The following is a 10,960-nucleotide window of genomic DNA, read 5'->3' on the forward strand; positions in this document are numbered from 1 at the left end:
GGAGCAGGGTGGGGGTTGGGGTGCAGGAGGGGCCTGGGCAGGGGGTGCAGGAGGGGGGGAGGGGTGCAGGGTCTGGCTGGGAGGGGCTCACAGGGGGTGTCAGACAAGCACCCTGGCCCTGTTCCTCCTAGGCCGGGCAGCAGCTGAGTTGGTGCCTGGTGTGGGGTGACGTGTGATGAGCCCCTCAGTGTCCCAACCTTGCCCCCATCCACTGCTGAGGCCTCCAGGTAATGGAGCCAATTCCAGCAGCCCCCAGAGACCCTGGGGGCTGGCACCCCAAAACGGGCATGGCCCCGTGTGCCCGGGCTGGGGCTCTGTCCCTGCGTCCATCTGTCTGTCCATCCGTGCCCCCTATACTCTCTCTCCCCAGCCCAGCACTGGGGTACAGGCATGTCCCACGCAAGCAAGTGGGTGAATGCAGCTCTGGGTCACGCTGAGACCCCCATTCATGCCCCTTTGTGTCCCCTGCCCCATGGTGCCCGTCATTGCCTCCAAGGGCATGGGCAGGCCTTGCAGCGGGGCTGGTGAGTCTGGCTGACAACCCTCAGCCCCACAGCGTTTGGGGGGCAGGAGCCCAGCATGGCATTGACGCAGGGGGCACAGGAGTGAGGCATGGCCCCGCCACACCTGGCCTGCCAGCACACGTCTCCCAGCAGCCCCTTGGGGGAGGGGGGCAGCTGGCACCAGGACTCCTGGGTTCTCTGCCCAGCTCTGGAAGGAGAGTGGGGACTGGGAGGACCGGGGCAGGGGTGGGTGCTGGGAGCCAGGACTCCTGACTTCTAAGCTCAGCTGGGAGCAGTGGTGTGAGTTGGAAGCAGTGTGGGGGTGTGATAGGATTGACTGTTGTAATCTCCAGGTGGGGGATGGGACCCGGGAGTCCTGGCTCCCAGGCCGTCCCTACAGCGGGGTGCATCTCCTGCCACTGCATCTGGCACACTCCCATGCTGGAGATTTGGCAGTGACGGATAAACGACGGTCCTGGTGGGTTCACTCCATCATTAGGTTCCAGGGTTAACGCCCCATCCCGGAGGGGTGAGGTGGAGCTGTGAAGGTTGGGTTGGCTCCTGTCTGAACTATAAGTTCCACAATGCCCTGCTGCAGCGTGTTACCCATGGTGCTTTGCAAAGGCAGCTTCATAAACCGGTTCCTGAGGCCCCGCCCCAGAGCCAGCCTCCCACCCTTAAATCCTCCCGAGCCCTGTAGCTCCCAGCACAGTACTGCTCAGCCTGGAAGCAATCCCTGCACCAAACCCCGCTGCCAGCTCTGCTCACAGCTACACAAGCGAGAGCATCACAGGCCTTAATTCAACCACACCATCGGGGCGCCTTTACCTGCACATCTACTCATATAACATAGGCCACCGTGTGCCAGCAACGCCCCACTGCAATTTACACTGGCCAAACTGGACAGTCGCTAATCAATGGCCATAGACAGCAGGAACGTCAATGTACAGAAGCCTGGGGGGGGGCGGGGGGCACTTCAATCTCCCTGGACGTTCAGTGGCAGATTTAAGGGCGACAGTCCTGAAACAAAGAAACTTCAAAAGTCAGCTGGGGAGACATCGCTGAGCTGCAATTTATTTGCAAATTTGACCCCGTTCACCAAGGATTAACCAGAGGCTGGGAGTGGCTGGCCCCTTGCAAAAGGAGCTTCTCTGCTCTGGGGGTTCACACCTCCACATTAGACTGACAATGGGCCATATTTCCCCCCCCCACCTGATCTGACTTGTTTTTCTCTGGATGTGTATTACTGATAATGGGCCACCCTGCCGGAATAGCCTTTGCCAGCTCTGCCCCTCTTACAGCCCCGGCTGGCACAGCATCCTCTGGCCGGGAGTCCCACAATTGGTTTTGCGTTGTGCAAAGAAAGACATCCCGTCGTTGGGGCTAAACCTGCTGCCTAGTGTATTATTACTAGTAGGCTTACCTGGCATTGCGTGTGGGTGCTGCCCATGTCCCTTGCTGGTTGCTGTCCAGGGTGGTGGTGGTGGTGGGGGGCCGTCAGTGTGATGGCCCCTGGTTTCTCCCAGGGCAGAGCCAGCAGGTGGGCTCCAGGCAGGCCAAGGATGTGCTTCTCGTCAGTGACCGATCACTTGAGTGCCCCCCTGTGGGCATGGGTGAGTATAACCATCCCCGCTCTCACCCTCCCTCCCGGTCTGGGTTATGGAAAACAGTCGCATTCCAGGCACATCCCAGCGTCCTGGTGCAACCCAGCCCTGACCTGGCTGTGCGCCAGGAGAAGGGGACGCTGTGTCCCGAATTTGGTGGGCCCAGCTCTGACCTTTGAGGAGGGCTTGAACAAACAGCCTCAGAGGAACAAATGGAGCCCACCTCTAAATGCAGCCGTGGGTGGGCCAAGGGCTGTGCGGGGCAGCTCTACCACTGGTCATTTTTAAAGGAGGATGGGGGTGGGGGAGTTCTAGGGGAGCTGCTTTAGGGCCCTGGCTTTGGTCGTGCTGGGGATCCCAGCGGTCCAGTTGGGCTTATGAGAGAGTGACGTGTTGGGGTTTCTGCTTTGGTGGGGCTCTGTGTTTCCTGGGTGAGCCCCCAATGAGCCCCCAGGCCAGGTGAGACATGGGAGCAGGCGTCTCTGTCCCCTTCACGGGCCTGCCCAGGGGTAACCCTGTCGGACGGAGCCGAGGGAGAGGTGCTACTACAGGAAGCAATAAGTACAGAGGGTCCTGCCTGCCGCGCACAGAAACGGTGTGCCAGGAAACTGGCAGCCAGAGGAGGGCGAGTGGATGGGCCCCGCTGATGGAGACACCCCGGAACCGGTAAAAGCCACGCCTGCTGTCCGAGCACATGGGATAGCAGAGATGGAAACTGTACATGGTGCAATTCAGTAAAGAATGGCCCAGTGGTTACCGGAGAGAGGGCAGGGCCTTGGGACGCCTGGGTTCTCTTGCCAGGTCTGGGTGGGGATTGGGTGCTGCTGGGTTGGAGGAGGGGGGCTGGGAACCCAGACTCCTGGTTTCTCTCCCCAGCTGTGAGTGGGGATTGGGCGCTGGTGGATTACAGGAGGTGAGCTGAGAGCCCAAACTCCTGGGTTCTTTCCCCAGCTCTGGGTGGGGATTGGGTGCTGGTGGGTTAGAGGAGGGGGGCTGAGAGCCCGGACTCCTGGGTTCAGATCTAGTAGGCTAGAGGAGGAGACACACACACCAGGGGTTTGACAGGAGAAGAGCTGCTATACCAACAGGCCTTTATTACAAGAAGAGGGGTGAGGAACACAGGGCTGCGGCTGAGAGCAGGGCACTGTCACCACCAGCTGCCTCCAGCAGCCAGCTCTGCCGCCCCCCCTCCAAATCGGGGTGACAAACACCGGCCTGCCTCCCCCCCAACAAAGCAGTGTGTGTGTGTGTGGAAAATAACTACCCAACCCCCGCCGGGTTCACTAATGGCATATCCCAAGGGCTGCATAGACGGCCAGGGGCTGAACTAGAGAAGCCCCGCCCCCCGTGTATTACAGATCCCCAGTTTTGAAGTGGGGAAACTGAGGCACAGTGTGGCATGCCCTCGTGGTTACACGATGGCAGTGAAGAGGGAGGGAGGGCTGCTGAAGAACCCAGGAGCCCTGCGCCCAGCCCAGCTCTAACCACTGGACTCTCCCCCCCACCGGCGGTGTAGCTAATCTCCGCTCTGATGTGGTCACCTGCCCAGTGTTGCTGGAGCTTTGGACTGGGACCAGGGGCCAGCAGCCCTGTCTATCACGTGCCTGCGAGAGGGCTGAGGTTGTGCAAAACTCTCGACTCACTTGCTACCTAGTCCCCGTGTGCTCACCTGACTGGGGCCGGCACCCCCGGGGGGGGAAGGTCCCCCCTCTGCACCTCTCCCCGGCTTCCCTACGGCGCAGCCTCTGCTACACTAACAATCCCCAGGGCAGCAATGTTCTCCCCACCAGCCCCATGCACACCCGCTCCAGCCCACTAGGGCTTGTTCCTAGTCCTGACTCCCAGCCCCGCCCCGTTCTAACCACCAGGCCCCACTGCCCTCCCAGAGCTCTGGATAAACCACAGAGTTCTAATTCCTAGTACCCCGCTCTAACCACTAGTGCTCACTCCCCTGCCAGTGCTGAGGGAAGGAATGCAAGAGTCCTGGCTCCCAGCCCTGCCCTGGCTCTAACCACTAGACATCACTCCCCAGCAAGATCCAGGGACACAGCCCAGGAGTCCTGGCTCCTGCTGCTCTCCCCTTCCCCAGATGCCCCCATGTCATTAACAGACTCAGCCGCCCATACTAATGCATAGCCCTTTTAGCGCCTGCCCCGTGTCCCCTCCACCCCACTTCCCTCTCCTGCCCTCAGCCCCTCTGCCGCCTCTTCCTTCCCTCGCCGCTTCCCCCTAACTTGCCGTGTCCCACACAACCTCCGCGGAGGGAGGGAGCAAGCTCATAGCCCCAGCGCCACCGAGGCCCCCTCCTCGGCTGCCACCCCGAGAGCTGCGGAGAGCCCCGGCACTGTCTCTACTGCCGGGGACTGGAGTGTTGTGGAGAGCCCCGGCACCATCTCTAGCGCCGGGGACTGGGGCGCTGAGGAGAGCCCCGGCACTGCCCTGGCCTCCTCCTGGGCATGCACCTTCTGGTGGCGGGTGGACTGCAGCAGGTAGCGGAAGCAGAGGCCGCAGCGGGCACAGCGGTAGGGCTTTTCGCCGGTGTGGATGCGCTGGTGCTGCACGAGTGCCGAGCTCTGGCTGAAGCGCTTGCCGCAGGCCCCACAGGCATAGGGCCGCTCGCCCGTGTGAGTGCGGCGGTGCTGGGCCAGCGCCGAGCTGTGGCCAAAGGCCCGGCCGCAGTCGGGGCAGGCGTAGGGCCGCTCGCCGGTGTGGGTGCGCCGGTGCTCCAGCAGCTTGGAGCTCTGGGAGAAGCCGCGTCCACAGTCCCCACAGCGGAAGGGGCGCTCCCCAGTGTGGGTGCGCCGGTGCTGGGCCAGGTGGGAGCTCTGCCGGAAGCTCTTGCCGCACTCGCCGCAGATGTAGAGGGGGCCAGGTGGGCGGGCAGCGTCCCCGGCCCCCCGGTGCACCTTGCGGTGCTGGGCCAGGTGGGCGCTCTGCCCAAAGCCGCGCCCGCAGTCGGGGCACCGGTAGGGCCGCTCGCCCGCGTGCGCCTGCCGGTGCTGCGCCAGCTGGGCGCGGAGGCTGAAGCTCTGGCCGCAGTCCGGGCAGCGGAAGGGCCGCTCGCCGGCATGGGCCCGCCGGTGCCGCAGCAGCGTGGAGCTGAGGCCGAAGCGCTTGCCGCAGTCGGGGCACTGGTAGGGCCGCTCGCCGGAGTGCGTGGCCTGGTGCTGGATGAGGGTGGAGCTGAGGCCGAAGGCCTTGCCACACTGGGTGCAGCGGAAGGGGCGCTCGCCGGTGTGGGTGCGCTGGTGCTGGGTGCGGGTGGAGCTCTCCGAGAAGCGCTTGCCGCACAGGCCGCAGGGGAAGGGCTTCTCGCCGGTGTGGGTGCGCCGGTGGTTGAGCAGGTTGGAGTTGCGGTTGAAGCTCTTGCCACAGTCGGGGCACTTGTAGGGCCGCTCGCCCGTGTGGATGATCTGGTGCTGCAGCAGCGTGGAGCTGAGGCTGAAGGCCTTGCCGCAGTCGGGGCACCGGTAGGGGCGCTCGCCCGTGTGCACCCGCCGGTGCTGCAGCAGGTTGGAGCTGCGGCTGAAGGCCTTGCCGCAGTCGGGGCACTTGTAGGGCCGCTCGCCCGTGTGGGTGCGCTGGTGCTGCAGGAAGGTGGAGCCCCGGCTGAAGGCCCGCCCACACTCCCCGCACTTGTAGGGCCGCTCGCCCGTGTGGATGCGCCGGTGCTGCGCCAGGGTGGAGTTGGAGCCAAAGCATTTGTTGCAGTCGGGGCACTGGAACGGCCGCGCGGGCGGGGCGGGGTGGAAGGGGGTGGGGCCTGGAGGAGGCCAGGCCGCAGAGGCTGGGCCCGGCTTGCCCGCCGGGTTGAAGTTGGGGGGCTGCTCCAAGCCAGCGTGCAACCCAAGTTCTCTGCCCTCATGCGAGCCGCGTTGGAAGCTGAGCTCGACATCCTCGTGCGAGCTGGGGTGCAACCCGAGCTTCCTGTCCTCATGCGAACCATGACGGAAGGTGAGCTCACTGTCCTGGTGAGAGCTGGCGTGCAACCCGAGCTTGCCATCCTTGTGCAAGCCACGGTGGAAGCTTAGCTCGTCATCCTTGTACAAGTCAGCGTGCAACTTGAGCTCGTTCTCTTCGTCTGAGTCACGATGGAAGTTTAGCTCGCCATCTTCATCTGAGCCAGCGTGCAGCCCAAACTCACCATCTTCATCAGAGCCGGCATGTAGCCCGACTTCACCATCCTCGTGCGAACTGCCGTGCAGCCTGAGCTCACCATCCTCATGTGAACCATGATGGAAGTTCATCTCACCATCATCATCTGAGGCAGCGTGCAACGCAAGCTCACTGTCCTCGTGCAACGTGGCATGCAGCTCGAGCTCGCCGTCTTCGTCTGAGCCAGCGTGCAACCCAAGCTCACTGTCCCCGTGCAACGTGGCATGCAGCTCGAGCTCGCTGTCTTCGTCTGAGCCAGCGTGCAACCCAAGCTCACTGTCCTCGTGCAACGTGGCATGAAGCTCAAGCTCCCTGTCTTCGTCTGAGCCAACATGCACCCCAAGCTCACTGTCCTCATGCGAGGTGGTGCGCAGCCCGAGTTCACCATCACTGTGTGAGCCACGCAGGTAGCTCCTCCCGAAGGCTGCGGGGCTGCTGTCCGGCTGGGAGAGGCTATCTCCCACTGCTCCGACCTCGACTGGGCTGTCTGGTCCCCACTCCTCGTTATCCGACCAGCACTGGATGTCACACGAGATCTCTCGCCCTGAGCTGGCTGGGCTCTGCACCTCTGCCTCCGCCCATGAAGAGGGGCTAGGCTCTTCCGCCTCGCTCATGGCTGGGACTGCCAGGAGAGGAGAGAAATTCATGCAGGGACCTGACCCAAAGGACTGGGAGCCCGGACTCCTGGGTTCTCTCCCTGGCTCTGGGAGAGGGGGTGGGGCTGGAGGGTCAGAGCAGTGGGTGGGGCTGGGAGCCCAGACTCCGGGGTTCCTTCCCTGGCTCTGGGAGGGGGTGGGGGGCGGGGCGGGGAGCCCGAACTCCTGGGTTCCCTCTCCAGCTCTGGGAGGGGGTGGGGCTGGAGGGTCAGAGCAGTGGGGGGGCGGGGCTGGGAGCTCGGACTCCTGGGTTCCCTCCCCGGCTCTGTGAGGGGATGGGGCTGGAGGGTCAGAGCAGTGGGGGCGGGGCTGGGAGCCCGGACTCCTGGGTTCTCTCCCCGGCTCTGGGAGGGGGTGGGGCTGGAGGATCAGAGCAGTGGGGCGGGGGGGGGGAGCTGGGAGCCCGAACTCCTGGGTTCCCTCCCCGGCTCCGAGAGAGGGGTGGGGACCCCAGGGTGGGAAAAGTTGGGGGTGCCAAGGGAGGGAGGGTTACACGGGGGGGGGGTGAATATGCAGGCGGGGCCCGATTCTCTGCTGGGGGGTCACTGCCGCTCTCCCGCCGGGCAGGGCGCTGGGAGGGGACCCTTGCGGGGGGGCTGAACCCCTGGCGGGGAGGGGGAGCGAGCCAGGCCCGCAGCCCCGGGGCTCAGGGCACTGCCCGGCTGGGATCCCGGGACCGGCTCAGGCCCCGCAGCGCCCCGCGCCCGGCTCCCTCCCTGGCGGCAGCGACTCACCGGCGGCGCAGCCCCGCGGGGGCCCCGATCCGGCCGCTGGGGCCCAGGGGCGCCGAGCGCAGCGCCGGGGTGGGCGGTGCGGGAACAGGAAGGTCCCGGCGCGGCAGCGGCGCCCGGTTACGCACTTCCTAGGCGGGGGTTTGAACGAGCGGCCGCGGGCTGCAGCCGGGGGGCGGGGAGGGGGGTCCTCAGCGGGGGGCTGCCCCCCCGCACCCCTCTGTGCCCCCGCCCACTGCGCCCCCCAGCCCCCTCTGTGCCCCCCGCACCTCCTCTGTGCGCCCCTTTCCCGCACAGCGCCCCCGACCCCCCGTGCGCCCCCCGCCCCTCTGTGCCCGCGCCCCCCGCACTCCCTCTGTGCGCCCCCTGCCCGCACAGCGCCCCCAGTGGCCTCCCACCGGCACTGCGCCCCCAGGCCCCCCCCCGTGCCTCCCGCCTGCACAGCGCACCCGGACCCCCTCCGTGCGTCCCCGCCTGTACAGCGCCTCCCCCCCCGCGTCCCCTCTGTGCACCCCCCGCTCGCACAGCGCCCCCTGTGCACCCCCCCGTGGCCTCCCACCGGCACTGTGCCCCCAGACCCCCCATGCACCCCTGCCTGTACAGCACCCCTGGGCCGCCTGTGTGCCCCACCAGCACTGCACCCCCAGACCTCCCTATGTGCCCCCCATCTGCACAGCACCCTCTGCACCCCCTGTGTGCCCCCTGCCCACACAGTGGAATAAGTTGTAGGTCTTTAATAATGCCTTGCAGTGGTTTGAGTTGGGGGCTGGAGGTGATGATCAGCGGTGTCCTGTTATTGGCTCTTTTGGGCCTATTTTGAAGTAGCGGGTCTCTGGGTGTTCGTCTGGCCCTGTCGATCTGTTTTTACTTCTCCAGGTGGGTAATTCAGGTTAGTGAATGTTTGGTGGAGATCTTGTTGTTTTCGGTCTCAGTAGGGTCGGAGCAGACGCGATTGTACCTAAGGGTTTGACGATAAACGATGGATCGTGAGGTGTGTGCTGGGTGGAAGCTGGAGGCGTGTAGGTAAGTGTAGCAGTCAGTCGGTTTCCAGTAGAGGGTGGTGTCGACGTGGCCATCAGTGATTTGTACTGTGGTGTCCAGGAGAAGGATCTCTCGTGTGCAATAGCCAAGGCTGAGACTGATGGTGGGGTGCAGGTTGTTAAAATCTCTGTGGAATTCTTCCAGAGTCTCTTTATACCGTGGGTCTGAATGATAAAGCTGTCATCGATGTAGCATAAGTAAAGGAGGGGTAAGAACATAAGAACGGCCATACTGGGTCAGCCCGAAGGTCCATCTAGCCCAGTATCCTGTCTGCCGACAGTGGCCAATGCCTGGTGCCCCAGAGGAGGTGAACTGAAGACAACGATCAAGCGATTTGTCTCCTGCCATCCATCTCCCGCCTTCCACAAAAGGCTCGGCACCGTACCTTACCCCTTGCTAATAGCCATCTAGGGACCTAACCTCCAAACATCTATCGAGCTCTTTTTAAAACTCTGTTAGAGTCCTGGCCTTCACAGCATCCTCTGGTCAGGAGTTCCACAGATTGACCGTGCGCTGTGTGAAGAAAAATTTTCTTTTATTAGTTTTGAACCTACTACACATTAATCTCAATAGGTGTCCTCTAGTTCTTATGTTTTGGGAACAAGTAAATAACTTTTCTGTATTCACTTTCTCCACACCCTTCATGATTTTATATACCTCTACCATATCGCCCCTCAGTCTGCTCTTTTCTAGACTGAAAAGTCCCAGTCTCTCTAGCCTCTCCTCATATGGGACCCCTTCCAAACCCTTCATCATTTTAGTTGCCCTTTTCTGAACCTTTTCTAACACCAATATCTCTCTTTTGAGGTGAGGAGACCACATCCACATGCAGTACTCAAGATGTGGGTGTACCATAGTTTTATATAGGGGAAGTAAGATATTCTTCGTCTTATTTTCTATCCCTTTTTTAATTATTCCTAACATCCTGTTTGCTTTACTGACTGCCGCTGCACATGGGATGAAAGCTGAGGAACTGTTGTTCTAAGTTGGCCATAAAAATGTTAGCGTACTGTGGGGCCATGCAGGTGTCCATAGAAGTGCCAATAATCTGGAGGTATAAGTTGTCCCCAAATTGGAAATAATTGTGGGTGAGAGCAAAGTTACGGAGGTCAGACACCGGACTGGCTGTGGTGGCATTAGGGGTGATATTCCTGATTGAGGGCAGTCCATCTTCGTGTGGAATATTGGTATAGAGACGTCCATGGTGGCAAGGATGGTGTTCTCAGGGAGGTTTCTGATGTTTTTAATTTCCTCAGGAAGTCAGTGGTATCTCAGAGACAGCTGGGAGTGCTGGTGGCACAGGGTTTGAGGACGGTGTCTACATAACTGGATAGTCCGGTGGTAAGGGTGCAAATACCCGAAATGATAGGGCATCCAGGATTTCCAGGTTTGTGGACTTTAGGAAGCAAATAGAATAGTCTGGGTCAGGGCTGAGATTGTGTGTCTGAGTGAATTCGGTCCCCACCAGATAAAGTGAGATATTTAATGATCTGTTTAAATTAAATCAACTCGTTCTCCCATCCTCCCTCCTCTGTTTACACCAAACAAAATATTTGACTTTTACAAATCCTCATAATAATGAAGTGAAAATTTTAATGATTGTATTTTTTACAAACAACGGACACATTTTTACTTTCTAATCAAAACAGACATAAATAATCTTTTGTACTAACTGAAATTGCTGGATTTTTTCCAATTCAAACTCATTTTCATTAGGACTCCATCAACACAAAGTATGGCTCTGATTTGGGATTTCAATTTCTTTGTTTTGATAAAGATTTAACATTTTTGTTCTTAAACAATTTAAAAAATCCTGCAAAATAACATTTGGGGGAAAATCACTGTGCAGCAATTGACATGTTATGTTCTGAGTTCAACCTCTTAAAAAGTGATGTTCTAAGAACAGTAGACAGTTATATCAACTGTACAATTGTTTCAATCCATTTTAAAAAGTCAACCTATAAAATATTATATAGGAAATACAATTTGTATATGTACCCATGTGTCACTGAAATATTCAATACAGCACATAGTAGTTTGTTTAATTTTGGCTTACATTTGTATTCTATGATTTTTCAAGTTGGGAGAACTAGAGTCACGTTTTCTAATTTGGACTGATGTGGGTGTTTCAAGCCTGTTAAATTTTGATGAATTTCAACTATCACAGCTGCAGGGAATCCTGGGCGAGCCAGACAGCTATTTAATGATAAAAATCAATGTTCTCATGCCACATTTTTTTTGGTTCTCTATCCATTTAGGTGATAACATTT

The 10,960-nt window shown here is 59.9% G+C and overlaps 1 protein-coding gene across 1 annotated transcript; it reads right to left on the bottom strand.

Moving 5' to 3' along the window:
* Positions 1–3,187: 3,187 nt before the first annotated feature.
* LOC142014980 (uncharacterized) lies at positions 3,188–7,829 on the bottom strand. The gene is made up of 2 exons (XM_074998315.1): positions 7,653–7,829; positions 3,188–6,884 (listed from the first exon to the last, which is right to left on the bottom strand). The coding sequence occupies exon 2, from the start codon at positions 6,874–6,876 to the stop codon at positions 4,384–4,386; it is 2,493 nt and encodes an 830-aa protein (XP_074854416.1). The 5' UTR covers positions 6,877–6,884; positions 7,653–7,829; the 3' UTR covers positions 3,188–4,383.
* Between the last annotated feature and the right edge of the window lie 3,131 nt (positions 7,830–10,960).

This window comes from Carettochelys insculpta, chromosome 6 (assembly GCF_033958435.1).
Source record: "Carettochelys insculpta isolate YL-2023 chromosome 6, ASM3395843v1, whole genome shotgun sequence".
NCBI classification, from domain to species: Eukaryota; Metazoa; Chordata; order Testudines; family Carettochelyidae; genus Carettochelys; species Carettochelys insculpta.